At 41.0% G+C, this 21,486-nt stretch overlaps 2 protein-coding genes across 2 annotated transcripts; one reads left to right on the top strand and one right to left on the bottom strand.

Annotated features, from left to right (window-relative positions):
* The first annotated feature begins 934 nt into the window (after nt 1–934).
* ets2 (ETS proto-oncogene 2, transcription factor) lies at nt 935–7,351 on the top strand. The gene is made up of 10 exons (XM_027017010.3): nt 935–1,168; nt 1,794–1,859; nt 2,809–2,929; nt 3,197–3,316; nt 3,441–3,641; nt 3,720–3,800; nt 3,994–4,209; nt 4,428–4,688; nt 4,833–4,951; nt 5,068–7,351. Exons 2-10 carry the CDS (start codon nt 1,800–1,802, stop codon nt 5,281–5,283), a joined length of 1,395 nt encoding a protein of 464 aa, XP_026872811.2. The 5' UTR covers nt 935–1,168; nt 1,794–1,799; the 3' UTR covers nt 5,284–7,351.
* Nucleotides 7,352–18,012: 10,661 nt separating this feature from the next.
* On the bottom strand, nt 18,013–21,381 carry psmg1 (proteasome (prosome, macropain) assembly chaperone 1). The gene is made up of 7 exons (XM_027017014.3): nt 21,248–21,381; nt 20,164–20,267; nt 19,810–19,967; nt 19,596–19,658; nt 18,877–19,075; nt 18,303–18,433; nt 18,013–18,200 (listed from the first exon to the last, which is right to left on the bottom strand). The coding sequence occupies exons 1-7, from the start codon at nt 21,370–21,372 to the stop codon at nt 18,123–18,125; spliced, it is 858 nt and encodes a 285-aa protein (XP_026872815.2). The 5' UTR covers nt 21,373–21,381; the 3' UTR covers nt 18,013–18,122.
* Nucleotides 21,382–21,486: the final 105 nt, after the last annotated feature.

Genomic DNA, 21,486 nt, shown 5'->3' on the forward strand with positions numbered 1-21,486 from the left:
CAAATGTCTGGCTGACTTTTTTTGGTACCGCAAGGACACAAGATAGTAAACAAAATTACAAGGCCTTCACAAGTAATGAACATGTCTGGTATTTCCTTTTAGCATTTTACAGCTAGTCTGGGGGTTGTAACCTGGGGGGTGTAAGGGCAGTGTGTGCCAGTGTCTCTGCAGACAGAGGAGGAGGGTTGTCTGGGTGGTGCCAGCATGAGCAATGGCTAGCAGGGAGGACATCAGAGCAGCACAAAAGCGGGGAAAGGCTTTGCTCATTCACGCTGCATAATGAATGAATAGCAAACACTAACCAGCACAGACGTGACAAACACAGGGGAGGGCAGGTGTGAGCGCCCCCTGCTGTTCCTCACCAAGAGTGTTAACTGTTTATGCACATACACACATGCGTTCCACCACCCATCCCTCTCGCTCACTCACAGACATACACACACATACATACATAAACAGAGGTGAAAGAAATGCTACATTTTAACCTTGTATCACTAGCAAAACAATCTAGAGTGAATGTTTTAAATATAACAAATATAAATATAAAATAAATTATGAATTACAAAAATACACTTTAAACCAACTGTGCAATGCAAAACATTTCATACATTTGCAAATCCTTTAATATTTGGGATAGAATAGGAAGCTTTATTGAGTGAGTGCTGCAGTTTTTGGCATTAAAACAATCATGGAAAGTTGCCATTAAATTGCTGATAAAGACTGTTTAAAAATAGTTGGTTTAAACCTACTCCCTTAAAAAACAATGAAAGAATAATACAACACACACACACACACACACACACACACACACACACACACACACACACACACACACACACACACACACAAAACCATTATATAACACGAGGGCTGTATACAACGCTGCCGAATTCTCACGCGGTTGCCGTTGCCGCGCCTGTACTTTTTATATTCGCTCCTCCCATCGCCGACCTGCTGCGCGCTCTCAAAAGAGCAAAAGAAACACGCACTTCTTCATTTAGGAGACGGATTGCGCATCGAGCCACAGGAAAGGACTAAGATTAATGTACTGTGTTGCTAATTCAATACCGCGATTATTGTGGATCAAAGCACTCGGAAAAGGACTAACTGGTCGCTTTGCGCTCATTGGCATTGGATATATCGTTGCTGGCTCGGAAACAATCAACAGGTTAGTGAGCTTTGGCTACGTAATCTGTAGGGAGACTGCGTAATATGTGTTTTGATATTATGAACGATTACAGCGCAAAGCTTCTATACGTACACTGTGTTATTCTTGAAGCAATATAAAAATCCCCCAACATCACAGACTATTTGAAATTGTTGCATTCAAATAATAGGATGGCGGCAGTTTAGGTAAATCAAAACATTGGGATGAGATACCTACAACGTACAATCTAACTGATTTTTACAACTTAATTTTAGAAATGCATAATGTAATTGATGCTTTGATCGGGATGTGTGTGGTTAACATTTTGGTGGTCGCTGATCTAATTTCGGGGGACCGCCCGCCTAGTGACGACTGGGCATGAGTCATTTCTGAGACCCAGTGAAATTGTGAGAAATACCCGAATTCTTTCCCAATTAAAAACCGAAATATAAAATACTGGTGACAAAGATTAACAAAGATTTGACAGTTTAAGAAACAAAAAAAAAGATAATCATCTTATTATTATTTAAGACCTTTCTTTGGCACACCTTATTTTAGTTTAAAGTTCACTCTTTTAAAATGTGACATCAGGGATTCGAATCTGATTTTCAGATTGTTATCGGACATGTTCTTGATTCATTCCCAGATTCCAATGTGCGACCTCAGCATGGACCAGGTGATCCCCTTGTCTTCGGGCTATCGCTGCTTGAAGGTAAGGGCTGAGCCCATTCCTGTATCAAAACATGTAAACAGGAACAGTTTTAGCCCCGGTTTAGCCTTATACGTTGGACCTAACAGATACATGTTTTCTGCATGAACACCTCACTGACACTTCAAGACGAGTTTAGAAAAATCAGGTGTGAAACTGAACCCCAAGCCACGACTTTCTCCCTTAAACTTTGCTCCACGGCTAATTTATGATACAGTGATGGCTGCGTTTTAATTCTTGCTATTTTAACATAAGAATTAGCGACTAATCTAAGTACAGAGAATCCGGTGTGGTAAGTGTAAATTTGAAATTATTCTTCAGCTGCCATAACACCTATCAGTTAATGGACGTATCCTACAGAAAATCTAGCTTGTCGTAGGTAATATTTGGCTTTGTATTTATCTGTGCCCTCGCACAGGTTTAATGATATTATACATCTTACATGCAACCTGTATTTAAATATCTGTGTCGGAGCTCATCTAACCTCATAAGATTGAACCTGATTTGAAGAGCGTATAATTGCTGCTCTCCGATTGGAAGAGAACTCGATTCATGTAGCGCGGCCGACTCCCACGCGCAGCATTGCTAAATCGGAACAGGAAGGTCCAAATATGGTCATGTGCCGGAGTTGGCTGAAGGTTCACGTTGGTATCCAGAGTTTGAACAATGCAGTCAGTTCTGAGAGAAGGCGTGCCCTCTGGGTTTTACCCGCTGCTGTATATTACCAGTACGAGTCTCAATAGCCAGGTTGAAGTTTAATGATTCATTGTCTGGGTTTTATTAGCTTAATTACTGTACTTATCAATTAGATCTTAGTGAACAATACATTCTTAATGTCTTCTTTCCTCTAGTTAGATATAAAATGGCTTTTTCATGTGTTCTTCACAATAATTAGAATATTTTTTTTACTTACCTATTATAATTAAAATACTTATTTACTTTTATTTTACAGAGGCAGGCAGCTTTTGAACTGTTTGAAGACCCTATGTCTCTGTTCTCTGGGATTTATCCATCAGTGGAGGAGGAGCAGGCAGCTCAAGAGGTCCCATCAGGTCTGGAGTGTGTTTCACAAGGTGAGACCTTAGTATAAACCAAGAGAAACAACTATGTCTTAATTTTTTATTAGAATTTCAACCCCACTAAGAAGTTATAAAGAACAGGAAGAACCACGACAAAGCAAAAGATAATGCGGTTTTAACAGAAACACTGACCCCATTAACAATAACCTCAACAATGCATTTCAGACCAATGCAAAAGAATTACTGAGTTACTCATTCAGCAGTGTTGTGGTGTGTGTGTGTGTGTGTGTGTGTGTGTGTGTGTGTGTGTGTGTGTCTCAGAACTGGGACCATGCTCCGTGCCTCTGCTCACTCCTTGCAGCAAAGCAGTAATGAGCCAAGCTCTGAAGGACAGCTTTAATGGCTTCTCGAAAGTTCAGCGTATCTGTGGCATCTCCAATAGTGAGTTTCCGTCAGCCTACTGAAATGCTGCATTCGTAATGTATATGTGAAGCATTTATACTGGATTTAATTGAATTTTAATAGGTGGTGATGGTAACATTACATTCAAACATTGGTTCTCCAGACCCACGGAAGTGGAGTAAGCAGCATGTCCAGCAGTGGCTGCACTGGGCCTCCAGTGAGTTCAGCCTCACCAACGTAAACTTCTTCAAGTTCGACATGAGTGGGCAGGAACTGTGTGACCTGGGGAAGGAGGGCTTCCTAGACCTGGCCCCAGATTTTGTGGGCGATATCCTCTGGGAGCACCTGGAGCAGATGATGAGAGGTTAGAAGCGTCTTTCCCTGCCGCCCAGCAGTTTTGAGAAGTTCCCCTGGCAACCTTGTCACTTTTGTCTTCTCACAGCCTGTCAGGAGAGCAGTGAGGTCACAGCATCCTCCCGCCCAGCTCCAACTGCCTCAACCTGGATGAGCAACAACTCTGTCGGTAGGACTTCTTTCAAATAACTTCTGTAAAGCAGTATAAATGCAGTGAGTTTTACCAATGATAAATTGACTTCCATACTCTGGGAGTCATTTTGTACACACCTCTGAACACTGGTGGTTATTTTAGAAGATGAATACTTTTCAGGTATGTGTGGAGAAGTCATAGCATAAGTGTGTGTGTGTTTGTCCCAAAGGTTTCGGCTTGGAGGACACGCAGTGTGCGCTCCGGGTGTCTGAGGGCAGCGCTAGTCTTCTGAGGGAATTGTTTGCGACTCCAGAGGAACCCACCCACATGCTCTCTGACCGAGACTTCTCAGTGTTCCCTAAACCTCAGCTGAGTACAGTGAATGTCGGTTACATCAGCCAGGAGTACTCGGAAAGCAAAGCAGCTCCACGCCTCACCGCACCCTGTGAGTACCTCTGTCTTCAGTTTTGCCTCAAGCCAATGTTTGCTTAGTAAAAATGTAATTTCCTCAGGTGTCCTGCCAGTCCAACAATTATGATAATGACAATGACTGTATCATACTATAAACCTACCAGATTATTACAATCAACGCATATATAAATAATAAGCATCATCCCCGCTCTGATTTTAAATAAACTAATGTCTGGTTGTTTTGTGCTGTAGTCTCATCTCATGAGCAGGCCTCTGTGGAGAGTGTGGACAGTGCCGAAGGTGCTGGTGTCCTACGCTCCTGGGGCAGTCAGTCGTCTCTTGCCGACGCCCAACGCGTGCCATCACACGACAGCTTCGATGATGAGTACAGTACGGCAACACTGGGCCTGGGCAAGCAGGGGGTCTCCTTCAAGGACTACGTCCAGGAGCAGAGCGAACCGCTGGAGCAGGGCATGCCTGTCATCCCTGCGGCAGTGCTTGCTGGATTCACAGGTGGGTGAAAAAAAACATCAGAGACTTTCTCTAACGTCAACAGGCTTTTTCACTGCTGGCACACTGAAAAAGTGCCTGAGCGCAGGGGAGGTTAGACAGCGCCAGTCAGAGCAGAGGGTAACGAAATGTCTGCCTGCCATCCAGGGAGTGGCCCCATCCAGTTGTGGCAGTTCCTCCTAGAGCTCCTGACCGACACTAGCTGCCAGAGTATCATCAGCTGGACTGGTGACGGCTGGGAGTTCAAACTTTTCGACCCTGATGAGGTAAGAGGGCTGGGGTGGAAAACGACAAATACCAACAAAGACGAATCAAAAGCATCGATGCAGCAGCTCACGAGCCTGCCACGAGATCTCAAACGTGGCTCCATGTCGCTCCGCAGGTGGCACGGCGTTGGGGCCGACGCAAGAACAAGCCCAAGATGAACTACGAGAAGCTGAGCCGTGGCCTGCGCTACTACTACGACAAGAACATCATCCACAAGACTATGGGCAAGCGCTACGTGTACCGGTTCGTCTGCGACCTGCAGAATCTGCTGGGCTACGCTGCCGAGGAGTTGCACGGCATGTTGGGAGTGCAGCCCGACACAGAGGACTGAGGGCGGTGCGTTGCCTGTGTGAGGGGGAGCACACACCACGGAGAGGGGGGGGCAGCCCACTGTCACCGTACAGGCCTTTCTCAAAGGACTGCGGCCATGTCTGCGGTTGCACTTGAAGACTCCGCTCTGGCTCACGGAGCAGAGCCTCACTTCTCTTTTTCCAGAGCCAGAAAATCGCACCTCCGGCCATTTCCCGCAACTGTGCTTTGGCGAGACGGACGTGCCGAAAACTCCTGAGTGTCCAGGATGAGCTGAAATCAACTGTCAATCAATCTTTAAGCTACACCGATTCTGAATACGTTTCATGTGCTATCTTTGGGAATGATCTTTCTAAACATGTATTATCATTATTGTCGCTTAAATAATCAGAACTGGGCATAAAAAGGTAGGGCAGGAGTATGTTTACACCCAAAGTTACCTCTACTGAGTGCTTCTTTGTAAGGAGTTTTTTTATATGCTGGTAGAGATAGCTCAGAGAGTGCCTGTGTAAGACGGTGTATTGAGACCACTATTTAATGCCAAGTGCTGTTGCCTTTGTTAAGTGCTTTAAACTCAGTGCTGATGTGCCAGGCATGCTACCAGGGACAGCCAGCACTGTGCCACATATGGTCACATGACCATAGCTTTTACTGCCGGTCCCGCTTGTGGGCTTGTCAGCTTGTTTGCCATCTGACTCTGAGCTGCATTCTCTTGGATTGTAAATAAAATGTATAATTGATCAGATCAATGTTATGGTCATAGCTGCTGTGCTGAGACATGCTTGATGCCTGCGTCATTGACTGGAGGACAACACGAACCTTCCAATTTCAGTATTTTATTACAGAGGATAGTTTTTGTGTGCATTGATTCTGCATTAGTTAACTGCATCTCATTAGAATATAAGATGCGCTTATAAGATTGGTATTAGATTTTGAAACAACAGCAAAGATTTGCCTCAGTTTTAAAGAGTTAATGTTTAAACTGCAGTGTCAATTTTATTTATCTTTTTACATGTCTCAATTTATTTAGCTCTATTTATATAAATTAAAAGCCATACAGGCCCTCAGAGGATGCTACAGATATTTGATAGCTGGAATAGAAACGCTTTATTTTCTACTTTGTGTGGCTGGTTATGCGTACAGGGCATTTTGATAACTAGACTTGTGTTTGTTACACCAACTTGCTGCTCTTAGCACTAAGCAGCATCTCAGTTATTGAAGATGATGAAGATACTATATACTGTCTACTCTGCAAGTGAGTAAAATATGTAAATTAAAACAAATTATGAATTTGATGTAATTCATAAAAATGAAAAAGATGTTATTGACATGTTATAAAAGGGAGCCTAGTCCCAACAAATTGTGTGATCTGTAAAATTCATATGAATGCTATGTAGTGAAAAGCAAAACAAGGTTATGTTACAGCTGTAACAAGCATTGTGAAACTGCTTAGATCTGTGTTTAATGTTAAACTCATTCTTGTTCCATGTGTTTATAAAAACTATTTTTCTACTTTAATTACTTTTCTTGTGTTGTTATCATCTGTAATTGTATTGCAATCACTGGTGGATTGTTTTTGAAACTTTTTTTTGTACAAATTCACTACTGAACACTGCCTTTTTAAAAATATAATGAGGGCCAGAAAGAAGCAGCATAACTGTGACCCCCAAAACAGCTCCTTAAAGGCTGCTTAAGAGAAAGACTCACCAAATTATATTTGTGTGTGCAAATGTCAGAGAATGTGTGTCTCACAGGTGAGTTATGGCTCACTAATGAGGCAGGTCCATGGTGGTTTCACTGTGGTGTCAGAAATAATGGAAACAGCACTTCAGAACTACGTGGGAATGTTTGAGTGACCAAACTGTGCTGCAGTTTCCATCTGTCAAGTTTTTGTGTGGTTACTATGGAAACACACTACTTGACAATTTTCCACAACATGTCTGTTCTTTGCTCATCGTTGTTTACACATTAGTATTTTTGTACATGTTGCTTGTTGTACATATTAGTGACAATTTCGCCACTCAAAACTGGTCATGCGTCAAGTATGACATCTTTGTATCTGTGGTGAAATAAATCTCTTTTCCCCTAAATGTGTGTCTGGTCTTCAGCTGCAAACCTACCAACTCCAGTCAGAACCGCTTTAATCTAGCTGGAGTAGATCTGCCTTGTCTACTGAGATGCTTCTCCTATGCAGAATACATATGGGGGATTCTGTGACAAAGACGTTCAGAGCGACGTTTGGCGGCCAGTGCCCAAACCGCTTGCAGAGAATTTGACACCACCTCCCCCACACATACACATGCACACAGCACGCAAAGGCAGCCAAGCACCCTGGTGGGGAGGGAAGAAAAACTGGAAGACGTCAACACTGCACCGGCACGTGACCGGTGGGGTAAGAGAGTGGCAGAGGTATGTGCCGTGCTCAGTGTTTGAAATGTCTGACTTTATCCTCGTGCTATACTAGTACAGCAAATCCCATAACACACAAAAACATGTTCCGTAAATGACACACCTCACATTAAACAGTGGAGGAAATGTTTTCAGAGCGTAACAAAATCATAGTCGTTGCTGAAAATGAAAGCAATAAAATGTCTGCTACTCTGTTCTGTCACTGTTATCTCTACTGCAAAAGTATGAATTGTATAGGCCATGCTTAGGTGAGTATTACTCATGTAACTAGATTAAAGCACTTTGGTGTTAGAGTAGCTTTATAAGGCGTAGGCTGGTAGTGTATGTTGTAATCACTTTTTGCTTAAGTCATGTTAAACGCGAAGCAGATGCATATAACTATGCTGTGCAGACACTGAAGACCTTTCAACATCCTCCTTTCAGTGGGGGAGAGTAACTAAGTACATGTAATTCATTATTGTATTTGACAACCTTTATCAGTTACCCATGCTGTATTGAAGTTAAAAACAAATATCTCCACTACATTTTAAAGTTTAAAATATTCATAAGAATATGAAACACTTCATATGCTATGTACCTTTTACTGTGCTTTTGTTGTTTGTCTTAATAATACAGTATATTCACAACAGTTTTAATTTTAATTTACACAGGGTTTGGGTTTTGGACACAAAAGCAACTGCTTTTGTACTTTAACTCAATCAGAATCACCAAGGATGTGTATACTTTCACTCAAGGATTCATATTTACCTTGTCGCTGCTTTTTAACTGGTATATTGTCCATGGACCACACAAAGAGTGTATACAGGACTCACCTGAATGGTAATGTTTAAAACAAATACACAAATAGATTCACATAAATAAAAAGTTCATTCTTTATTTCTCTCTCTCTCTGACACACGCACAACCCTCCTCACTATTCTCCTCAAGCATAATTATGTATGTAAGAAAATAAGGGTTGAATAAAGTCCAAGTCTGTTCAGGTGAAGAACAAAACCAGGAAAACACGTTACATTGGATGTGCTGTTGCCTGTGAGCGGTGCTAAACCTGTTTTTGTTTTTGTTTTCTGCCCTCACCACCACTACACATAACCTTTATAGTCCACGAAAGACAACATCTTATGGTTCTTCAAAAAAGTTCAAGCGGTAAGCTTGCCTAAACAAATGAATTTGAATAGGATGAAAGCGCAGTGAAACAACATGCTAATGGATGATTGAAAAAGCCCACCTATCTGGGAATTCTAGGCTTTCCTGTAGTCCTCATAAAGTGTCCGAATGTTAGGTGTGATCTTTATTCAGCACACACCAGCAACTGTACTGTATTGACACTGTGAATTGCTTTTAGCTGTCATGAGTCCAATGGGTCACAGAATGTATCACATATGTATGCATATACAAAACAAAAGAAAAAAACACAAGCAGGATCTAGCAGGCAACTGCTCATGGTCTCTTCATCAGGTTGTCTATATCAAAATGCAAAATAGCACCAGGGTGTTTCTGGTAATATTTCTCACATATAAAATGTTCATATCAGCTGCTGAGTGCCATCAAACCTACATCACTCATACACTTTAAACTCATACTGACTGAGCTACATAAAGGTAATACCTTCTTAATATGATACATCTTAATCCTGCTACATTCTGACCCTTAGAAAAAATTACACAGTACAGTAATAATTTGATGATTCGTGCAGGCAGTAACAAACAAACCTGACATTTCTGAAATTTTTTAAAAGTGGCCTCAAAGGCATTGTTTATTTATTTATTTTTTTAATTTATATTTGATAAACTGGTCAAGAAGTAAGTGCTCTCATTGCAACAGAGAACCTGATACTGCCAAGGAGTTCTGTGTGCGTGTGTGTGTGTGTGTGTGTGTGTGTGTGTCTGTGTGTTACAACAAGATCACCCAGGCCATCTGAATCACAGGAACGCCCTCAGAGCAGTCTCATGGTGTAAGGCACAAGATATCACACATTAACACTACCCCCCCCCCCCCCCCAACACAAATGCACATGCACACACACACAGACACAGACTCTCTCTCTCTCTCTCTCTTTCTATCTATCTCACTCCATCTCCTCTTCTCTCCTCTCTCTCTCTCTCTCTCTCTCTCTCTCTATCTCTCTCTCTCTCACACACACACACACACACGCACACAAACACACACACACACACACCAGAGAATGTGTAAAAGGCTTCTAATGAGTCAGCGGGAACATTTGCTTGGCGTATTCAAGAATACAAAAGCACTTCGGGTCTCAAGTGTATCAAGCAATGTTAAACACTACTTTGAATCTTTTTTTTTTTTGGAGCGCAGTGCTCGCATAAAAGATGACTAGTGTTACAGTAACTCATACAGACTTTAAACTATCTGGTTTAACTTAATTAGACTAGATTAAACTAAACTCTAGGTGCTCATTTTCAGTACATGGATTATTGGCCTAATTTGCAATGTTAGTAATGATTGTTTTTCCTTGTCAAGGAACAAGCTTTAAGAGTAAACGTCTGATACATTTCTTTGTTGCGAATAATTTAACATTTTAATTTATTGGGTATTAATTTTAAGATTGGGTATTGTTTATAAAATGGCTTCATCTTCTTTAATAAAATGCCAATTTTTGTTTCAGAAATCAGTTTTCCATAAAATCTCTCTTTAATGCTGTTACAGACACAGCTGACACAGAACAGCAATCTCTGAAACAACAATTACTTATATGACTCATAAAGCCATACAAAACAAGCTAAGAAATGAACCAACGCTCACAAGAATGCAATAAAGGTAGAATGGAAAAGTTGGTTCAGTGCCGGTCAGTGGCTGGCTCAGTTCACTGGTATTTATCTAGTGTGCTACACAATAAACAGTATCATGGCTATCTCTGCATCATACTGTTTTATTAAACTGTGACCAACGTTTTTCGTAAACACGCAAAATGATAATGGCTCTCCTGGGTCATTTAATGTGGCTCAGGCAAAGGTTAGTAGTTTAAGCATAATAAGACAAGGGTAAAATGTTTTGATATAATTCTATTATATTCTACTGCATAATTCTATAGGGCAGAGTAGAAACATTTTGTAGGTATACAATTAGATATATGTAGGTGAGTTAGCTAGCTTGTTCCCATTTACAGTTGGTCTCAGTGCTTATCGGTTACTGAGACCGCAGGACCAACGTAGCAAATTACCATCAACCCAGCTGAGACATTAACATATAAATTAAAGGAACAAGTGGCCATGTGCTTACAACCTGACAGTGACAAATGGGGCAGAGGATACCAACAGATAGGACTAATAGTGTGGTCAGGGAGTGTGTGTACTAGATAAGAGAGGGAGTGTGTGTACTAGGTAAGAGAGGGAGTGTGTGTACTAGGTAAGAAGGAGTGTGTGTACTAGGTAAGAGAGGGAGTGTGTGTACTAGGTAAGAAGGAGTGTGTGTACTAGGTAAGATAGGGAGTGTGTGTACTAGGTAAGAGAGGGAGTATGTGTACTAGGCAAGAGAAGGAGTGTGTGTACTAGGTAAGAGAGGGAGTGTGTGTACTAGATAAGAAGGAGTGTATGTACTAGGTAAGAGAGGGCGTGTATGTACTAGATAAGAAGGAGTGTATGTACTAGATAAGAAGGAGTGTATGCACTGCATAAAAGAGGCAGTGTATGTACTAGGCAAGAGAGAGAATGACTGTACAAGGTAGGAGAGAGTGTATATACTAGGAAATAGTGTAGTTACTAGGTTATAGTGATTGTAATTACTAGGTAAGAGGGAGTATATGTACTAGGTAAGAGTTCCTAATAAAGTGGCAGTGAGTGTGAATCGGAATACTTCAAAATGTTCAAAATTACAATTACAAAATCATCTAGAATAAATGAATGTAAAAAAGGTCAAATCTTGGAGCATGGTTGTGAATGTTCTTACATTTCATTTCTCTTACGTTTGTACTGCAGAGCCCCACAGACCTTACAGCTCCAAGAAAACGATTGAGAGCCTTTGTTATCTGGTTTCCTGCATGAATGTTCCTAAAATGTTATCTGAGCCACATGTTGATCTTGAAGTCATTGTAATGGATAAAAACCGACTGATTTAACACACTCTGTGATTTCCATTGCCATGCTGCTATGTCCACCTCTCCTCCACTCCTCTTGTTTAATGGTAGTGTTCTCTTCTGTTGTGCAGGATGTCACAGTCCTGTCCATCTACACCTGTGCTTCCATTATCTGACCAGTCACATGATATGGGGGATGGAGTTGGCCGATGAGATCTTCCAACACGATGCTCGTCCAACTTACTCTGACTGGGAATTGCTTGATTTGTGATTCCTTGTGATTTTTTGGTAAATGGCTTGGATTACAATTCACTTGGACTAAGACTGCCCTTTGGATGTTGATGTCTACACTTATTATAGCATATTTGTAAATAGCCACCTATGATACAGCATTCATTTTATATGTATGTTTAAACTGGTAGCAGCCCAGTGGGTCCATTTCTGTTGGGTTGGGATTATTTGTTATGGGCTTGAGCTAGCGAAGGAGTTAGATTAGTGGCTTGTCATTTTTGTTTTGTCTTTGTTTTAGGTTAGATGGGTCTGCGTAAGCTAGTTTTGTTGATTATTTTTGGCTTGAGTCAGACCTGAAGTTAAGTTACTATGGAGATTCAGACTGTTTCAGGCACCCTTATTTTTAAATAGATGTTTCATTCACTGCACCACTACGTTTGTTTGCTTATACTTTCTTACTGTTACAGCTTTGCCCTGTATGAGGTCATAAGCTTTTAATAGAGATTTCACTGTAATTCTCAAGGGTTCAACCCTTTTCTCAAAAATTTCTCTGTTGTGTAAACCGTATACCTCAGCCCACCGTGCTTAGCTCCTCAGGGATTCGATGGGCCATGCATTCCATCTGCAAGCTGTTACCTGTGTGCGAGCCAGCAGTGCAGTCATGCACGTCACTGCAGTGGTTCCTCCCCCTGACTAAGCCAGAGAGTATGCAGGGCTGGCCTGTGAACAGAGTCAGTGCAGCTCACTCTCTTGGTCACAAACACCACTGGGCATGGGAGGCCTGACAATGCAAAAAAAACCACATAGAAACTACAAAAAAAACAAAACAAGCTACTCTCTTTCTGTCATATTAGAAGAATTTCTTTAATGAATGAATACCAAATGAGGAGTTGCCCAGAGTCATGTCTATCGAAAGATAAACTCTTTTTAATGTAGCACATTTTGGTTAAAAGTACAAAGTGGCGTAATGACACCTCTGCATGTTTCCATACTGGAATAATGATGCTTCAGACTTCAAAAAGAGGAGCTGAAAAGTACTTCTACACTATTTGAAAACAATTTCTAACTCTATTGGAAGACAGATACTCTGGCTTTACGAGCTCTGTAAACCATGCTACATACCATGCTACTTATCTTCTGTATTTAAAAATGTGTGTGATAATGTCGACAAGAGTTCATTGTGAGAATCTGTACTTAGACAATCTCAGAACATTTTTTGAGGTTTCTTGAGTTGTTGTTTTTTTAATCTCCAAGCGGACAACAATTCTTCTTCCTCAAAAGAGAAAATAAAGCAACTCTGTCAGACAGCATTCTTTAATGTAAATCTGGTCCTGACATTAACCTAGTCTGTAGCAACAGGATGTCATGGAAACCATTTGAGGTTTTCAATAAGGTGGCAGCCTGTGAGCTGTGAGAAAATCTGTGTGACTAGGTAAAACATCTTGAACCACAGGAGGTAGTAGTACACATACGGACCGTCATGGCTGAGAAAAAAAAAAGAAAAAGAAAAGAAAAGGTTTTTGAGATTTGAAGCATCAGGACTCACTACCTACAAGCAAACTCCCACACACATCTGTAGGTACTTTACTTCACTGTACGTATCATTTCACAGGAGCACAGAAAGAGCTCCTTGATTACGTCTACAGCCAAAAAAACATCTGCGATGAAGGATGGAAAAGTGTAACAGCATGTGCTGAAACAAAGCCAGCCAGGGGCTGGCCTGTACAGGTTCTCCCTGAAGGCCTGGCCTCGGTATGGCGCCTGAAGCTGGCAACAGAGTGGTGCTGCCCCCATGCCAGCTTCACCCACGCAAGTGTGGACTTGTGGGAGGGTCATTATCACACGTCTGATCAAAGCAGATTTGTTTAATGTGGCAACTGCCCTTAGGGCAGAGGTGCAAAAAGACTGCAAGACAAAGAGGCAAATGTTTAACCCAGCCAAACAGTCTATTTCCGCGAAAGTGTTCCGCCCATCCTCCCTTTACCGTAAGACAGCCCGCCTTTCTTAGGCGTGGGAGGAAACACATTGCTCCCAGCAGGTAAACAGGTATCAAGGTGTTGAGGACCATATATATAGGGATTTCTCAGCTAAAAGGACGTTTGTGATTCAGCTCCCTCCTCTGACAAATTCACAGAGATAAGGGTGGGTTTCCTGTCTATGTCTATGTAACTGGATGTATTATATTACATAGAAACACACAGTAGAGTCATTCAAATGGTAATATGATCCTAACACACTCTTAAGTGTTATCATCTCTTAATACCCGATGTTGACTCAATTACTCTTCTCTGCATGATCTTCCTTTAGAGAAAAATATTTTCAAACTATAAACAATATCAAATTAGCTCAGTAGAGCAGCTTCAATGCTAAAGTGTGTCTCCAGAGATGATCTTTATTTTTTAGAAAAAGAAAAAAGAAAATAAACAACAACAACAAAAATATTACTTCAATGGTAGCCAAGAGATGCATCAGACATCTTTCATATCTGATAAACATTATTTTGCCATTATCTTATTTCACCATGAAGAAGGGCCTTATGTTAGGCATTTACTTTCTATGCCTCATATCCATTGATAATTAGTGGATATCACTGCACTTGTATTTGGTCACATTGGCTTACAAACCTTGAGGACGTTTTGCAGGATAGAGTTATAAAATGAGTTATTTCCGATTCCTGTATGACGTAAAGAAGCCAAGAGAGTAGAACTAAGGTTCTCCAATATCACTTAACTTATAGTACAGCCTTTGAGGGTCAGCAGTCATGGTTGTACTGTAATCTATGAAGAAAAACCTGCACTTAAGATGGAGTGTCCAGACACCAGCAAATATGAAAGCACCTGAATGGATGCACAATCAGACTGCTACCTTGACAGATGTCCTGGGGCTGTAAGTGAATTGCCTAGTAGAACGCTACACATGTGTTGCTGGCAAGCCACTCGCTTTTACAACCACCAATGTAAACAACGGCTTGTATTCAACCACATTACATTTGATTTCTTGGCCTATGGTACAACAATCAATTTAAGCACACAGACACATCAGACAGCTGGAGAGACATGTTAGAACATCAGGAAAGATGGCCTGTAACATGACATGAATTTATACTAGTGACAAAGGTATCACCTGGTCCCATAGTCTACCATGCTTGGAACCAATGTACCTCATTTTTATATCCACCAGATGCATGCAGATTTATGCAGACATGTATACCCTGGCCTTGCTGGCAGAAAATGCTGCTGTTAAAGTGGTCTGCTCATAGCTAAGGCCAACCAGACGTCACGTTTCACTATCAGGACATCAACACCAACCGAAGGTCGAGCAAGTCTCCTTGGAACTTGTGCTAAATATCACAACCGAGCTAAAAGTCACTACCAGAAGACCATTGTGTTAGGCACTTCCTCAGTCAAAGCATGACAGCAAAAAAAAGTAGATGCACTGCAAACCACAAACTATGACCACTCAACATTTATGCAATCTCAGACATACGTTTCTCCCTTAAGATCTGGGGAGATCTACCATTGCAATGCAGCTCCTGTACAGCGTGTTCTGTATGTTCAGTATGCTTATGACTTACAGATGCCCAATGACGCACATACAGCCTTTCACTGAGTCAATTTGAACCCAAGCCATAAATAAATCATAGACCTCTGTGCATTCTCCATATGAATACTGACTGACTGAATACACAAAGTGGATGTGTGGGTTAATATTTGATGTATGAGATAAAGCGATGTTAATGAGTTTCAGGGATAGTATTCTACAACATTAAACCCATACTTGACGCACCTGTCTTTATGGTTTACATTGTAATCTAGTCCTTTAACTGCCAGACAGACCATAAAAGATTACTCCACGCTTATGGGCTGTTCACACACATCGAAACTGGTATAGTTAACTACAAATGTTATCATTAATAATGCTCAAAACATTGAGTCTTTTAGTTCATCCACGCCTATAGATCTAAATATGGCCCTGTTTTTCCCACCAACTAAAGCAACATGAGCCAATAATCCTTACCACACTCAAGATTAGGCTTGCCCTGTGATTACCAGAGCACTTCATCTTACCCAACAATTTTTATTACGAGGTGATAACCAAAACCGCTTAAAGAAATAGCCCTTCTAAAGTGCTTTGCATAATTCCTGGAAGCCATAGTGTGAAGGACGGCAGAAGTCCTGAGTTAGCAGAAACATCACTGATGCATGAAGCTTTTACCAATTAAGGGAAGAAAAACAGACCTAAGGGGCAGGGTTTGGCTGAGAGACTGTGCCTGTTCTGATTGCATCACAGCAGGGACTTTCCCGCACACACATCATCTCATTGCAAATGTTTACATTTACATTGTCAGTTGAAACCAGTTATTTAATACTCTATGTGCTGAACATGTCTAAAGACTAAAAACTTGGATTATATCTTTTTCTATTCTCATCCATATCACTTTTACATGCAGTCTTGCCTGAAATCAATACAAATAAGAAAGACAAACATCAACATTGGAGTTTTCCCTAATCCAACCCTAAAAGCAAGTCTATTCAAAATATCACTATCACTGTAAACACTGTACTTAGTTTAAATTACCTTAGCATGGAAGTTTGCAACACAAAGTGTTCTTTTCACGAATTTTCATCATTTCATGATGAACAGGATTGCATTAATTTAAGGGGATTGGTTGCCCGAGAAGTGCAATAAGCACATTCCTCTTCCTGAACTGAGGACTGGCTAGAAGCGCATTCTCTCTTCTGATTAGAGGCTGTGGGAGTTTTGCAATCATCAGCATTAACACACAAACTAAAAGAACAGTGTGAATACACACTGTTCCGGACAAGCTTTTATGTGAAGAATCACATTGAATTTTCAATCAGATTTCATTCAGCAGGACCAGCTGAGGCCTTTATTTGCGGACAGCTTCCAGTGGGAGACCTAATAGCGCTCCATAGCACTTTAAACATTAGCAGATTGATTATGAACTATAACAGCTTTTTTTTTTTTCTGTGTAGATCTTTGAACATATAATTTGAAAACTTGTATGGTTAATCCAGTGAATTGAAATAAATACCTGGATTCATCATCATAGGTGTAGCTGGTTCAAAGCCAGCAGTGTACCTCTAATAGGAAAATATTATTTTTACCAGTGGGAATTTGTACCGGCTCCCAACAGAGCTACAAATGGCAGACCATTAGGGCCAAGCCCCTGCATGAATAAAGCTTTAAACCTTCCAAACACACCATGTCAATTCAGAAGCCTCAAAAGGCCCATAAAGGCAAAGACACATTCCACAGATTTGCATTTTAGTATATATGCGAATCCACGTCAAAAACAAACAAATAAAATAATTTTGAGATTTCTCAATTTTATTTTAGTTTTGTGATGCTTCTGTTGATGTGTCTTAAGATATTATACTCATCTTTTCCCTTATTATACCAATATAGTATATAACACTCATAAGATATTATACACTAAATGTTAAGTATTCTGTCGAGTAAACGCACACCATTAAAGAAGCCCTTCTTAATAGGTTCAATCATAAGATCAATCTCATCAAACTAGAACTTCTATGGTTTTAATTTTAAAGAGTTTGTTTACACACAGCCTCATTAAGCCATTACCTCTCATTACAGTCTTACTAGGATACCATAAAAGCTTTATTAATCAAGCCTCTGTGTCTGTAATTAGGAGTCATCCTCAGTAAACTGTAAAAACAAACAAACAAAATAACCACAACAACAAACAAACAAACAAAAAAACCCCACAATATTTAAAGATATTAAATTATTCCTGGGCACATTACAGGATCCTGAATAAATGTAACATTAAAGCTTGTTTATCATATGCTTTAAATCCAGAAAACCCGTCCGAAGAACCACAGCCATAAAATGATCTAGAACTGAACAGTCAGCGGTAACAAGGCTACATGCACATGGCTGCATGTTGGAAAACTGCTATATAACAGCTTTCCATGCAGGGTACTGGGAAAATGGAAAGAGTGAGGCTCAAAAAGGCCCGTAATTCAAAATAGAAGCAAAAAGCAAAAGCCTAATAGCGCCACCTGCTGTCCAGAAATAAACTTTCACCAAGTCTTAAAAACAATTGTCACATAGGACAGCACATCTTTATTAGCCATAAAAATATTTTACAATGCAAATGGACAAAAAACGATATACAATTCATTTCCCCTGAGGTCTTTTCACTATGTGTAGATGTTGCTTTGAGAGTCATTAATCCTGGTTAATCTCTGCAGTATTTCTGTACTGGGAGAAGCTTCCAGCTGAGACATGAGGGAGAGAAAGATTAATCCTCATCATTACTCTAATAAAACTCAAGAACAAAGTGAATAACCCACATTCATTAAACATATTAAAAAACAAACCTTCACCGAAGCACTGAGAGACGAGAGGATGGGTTTATAGGTTTCCATGGTCACCGAGTCCGGGTGAATGACATCAGTGAAGCACTGGAAGAGCACAGCTGGGATGCGATGCACCTGACAGTGACTCAGCACTAGGGGTCCCCCCCCCCAAGACAAACACAGGAGCCTTGGTCAGCCTCAGAGGTTTGTGTACAAATGAACTGGGAAAACTCTGGGCTTGTCTGTCCAATAGAACATAAGATCTCACTTCCACTACCTCGTTTGCCTCGGCAAAGCCCCAAGGCAGGGGCATACAAATTATTTTTCGTGACTTCCTGCAACCATAACTACACATCAGATGTAAACTGCAAGGTTTTATATGTTGGCAAAAGAAACTGGTACTTGCTAGAAGTAAAAACTCTGCACCACTACAGAACAGATTATGTCAAGTGGACGTTGGGGGGAGAGCAAGGACTTACTAGTTAAAATTGAGGCAGAAGCCTCCAAGTCTGACACGCTGTATGGAACATCAGTGTTTTATATTCCTTCTGTTGGGCACTGTAATTATCGCAGGGGGGGGGGGGGGGGGCAGTACCTGCTGCAGGCAAGCCAGTGATGATATTAGGCAGCTCCAGCAGGGGGCAGGGCAGGGTGCCCACGTGCATGCTGGTCTTCAGCGCACGCAGGAACGGTGCGCCACTACTCGTCATGTAGTCGGGAGATTTATACTCAGCCAGGGGGCAGTCGGAGAGCACAGTCACGCTCAGACCTCGCTTCTGCACGCTGCCCAACACCTGCAGCAGAGGGGCCACCGTCAGGTGTTGAATGGTCACACATAATCTGGATTATGATGCAAGATCACAAACACCAATAAATGTCAGTTTGCCGTGTGTACAGTAATATGACCTACCCATTCTGGTGATGGATACAGTTTGACATTTTGGGTTATGGAACCACATTTGTTTTATACATTTGCATACATAGATTACATATTTGCATATAACTACTAATTAACAACCTAAGTACATATCATTTTAGAGAGAGCGAGAGCGAGAGAGAGGGATTCAAAATTGTAGAGACGTGCACAAGGTTTCCAGAGAAACAGGATCCTTCAGACAGAGGTCCTCCATTTGCTGATTCTCCCTAACTGAAATGGGGAAGATGCAAACTGATGCAATTGAGTGCAAATTTAGCAATGAGACTGGGAAAAAAAAGACCATCACTCATGCTTACTCAACACTATTTATCCCTTACTCCTGAGTAAAAATGACTATGGCTTCTTTTTTTAAATTTTTTTTATTCTGTGTCTCTCACCCTTTCAGCCCACTGGAACAGCTGGTCTTCGGCAACATAACCTGTACACTGGCAGATAAGAACCTGTGGCAAGCAGAATACAGGTTTCAGTCTGATTCTCTACCTGGGGAGAATCCCTGTAGCCAAGGGTTAGACATATTTAGACCGTCATGTATAACGACACTATCCAGCATGTGAACCCCGGGTCAAGTATGAGTGCAGGGCAGTCACTCACTGAGGGACAGCTGTCCTGCTGGTAGAGAACACAGCCTGGCTCCCCAGGCAGAGGGGCTGTGTCTGGCCGTTTGGAGCCATGGCTCCTTTCGTTCCACAGCGCCACCCACCCCACCTGAGCCCAGTCCGCAGCACTCAGCACATGTGCTGAAATAAAACCTAACCCAGGAGATACAGAGACACAACAATCGCCTCACTACAACCGACAAGACAGAACAAGGACTTCTTGGAGTGCACTGTTAGTACTGTAAGGTCTTATTCGTTATCTGCTGAAAAAAAGTGAGTGAGCATGTACCTCAATGTTAAAGACAGTTCAAAGTCTGTCCGGGACACCTAAATGTGAGTAGGGATTTACCTGCAGCATTGTGTCCCACTGCTATGATCAAATGAATACGGTTCAGATTTTCAGAGCTCTCTAATGCTTTTGAAACCACTTGGCACCACCTGACATGAACCTCCCTGTTAAACAGAAACAGAGTTGTCTCCCAAAATTCAACAAACTAGATACATATATACACACACACACACACACACACACATATATACATACATATATACATACATATATATATATATATATATATATACATACATATATACATACATATATATATATATATATATATATATATACATACATATATATATATATATATATATATATATATATATACACATACATATATACATATATATACATACATATATACATACATATATACATACATATACATATATATATATATATATATATATATATGTGTGTGTGTGTGTGTGCGCGCAACTTGGAACACCAACAGCATAATTTAATCATGTGGCATGTGTAGTTCAAGTGATCAAAAAGATCAGCCGTTCCATCTGCTTAGGTTTTTTTTTCCTTGTACTCAGACGGCCTTCTCTAGTTGAATATAATCTCATGTAATTCTGCTTGTATGTAACATTATCCGACACTTAATCTTGATGAGAAACCAAAGGATCTCAATTAAAGGCACAATGTTCTCAACTGTCGTCTCGTTTTAGGTTTCTGTTCGATTAAAGACCATGTATACGCACACAGGAGAAAGTAAGAAAAGTTATTTCTGACCAAACGGGCACCGGGATGAAGAAGAGAACAGGAATTGCTTAAATGAAACAGAAAGCAACACATAAGTGTGCATCGTCATTGAATGGTGGTAGGTAGCAGCAGCAGGGTTCACCGAGTCCTGAGAACATGGCTAGCAGCGTAGCTAACTAGCCAAGCCGAAATTTATGCACAAACAACTTGACTAACATTAGCATGCACTATTTGTTACGCTGTGTGACTTATATAAACAAACAAACTGAAATTTACACTGCTACCATGTTAGACAGCTAGGTTATGTTACGTTAGCTATCTTAGCTAACTACGTGTGGATAGCACCTGAAAAGACAGCTAGCTAAGCTAACGCTAGCTATCTTACCGCTTCTCTTCTATTTCTCGCCGAATTTGTACATCGTCTTCGTTCTCTTCCTCCGTGTTGTCATAATCATCTTCTTCTACTGCTCTGGAATACACTGATATAACCTCTCCAAAGAACGTTGCCATAGTTGCACAGCCACACTCGTCCAAATGTGTTCGGACGTAGCTAACGGAGGGTAAATGACAACGAGTCACATGGGTTTCGCGAGAGCCTAGGGCCCCTCGTACTTTTATGCAGAC

Source organism: Electrophorus electricus, chromosome 19 (assembly GCF_041902795.1).
Source record: "Electrophorus electricus isolate QZ-2024a chromosome 19, ASM4190279v1, whole genome shotgun sequence".
Taxonomy (NCBI): Eukaryota; Metazoa; Chordata; class Actinopteri; order Gymnotiformes; family Gymnotidae; genus Electrophorus; species Electrophorus electricus.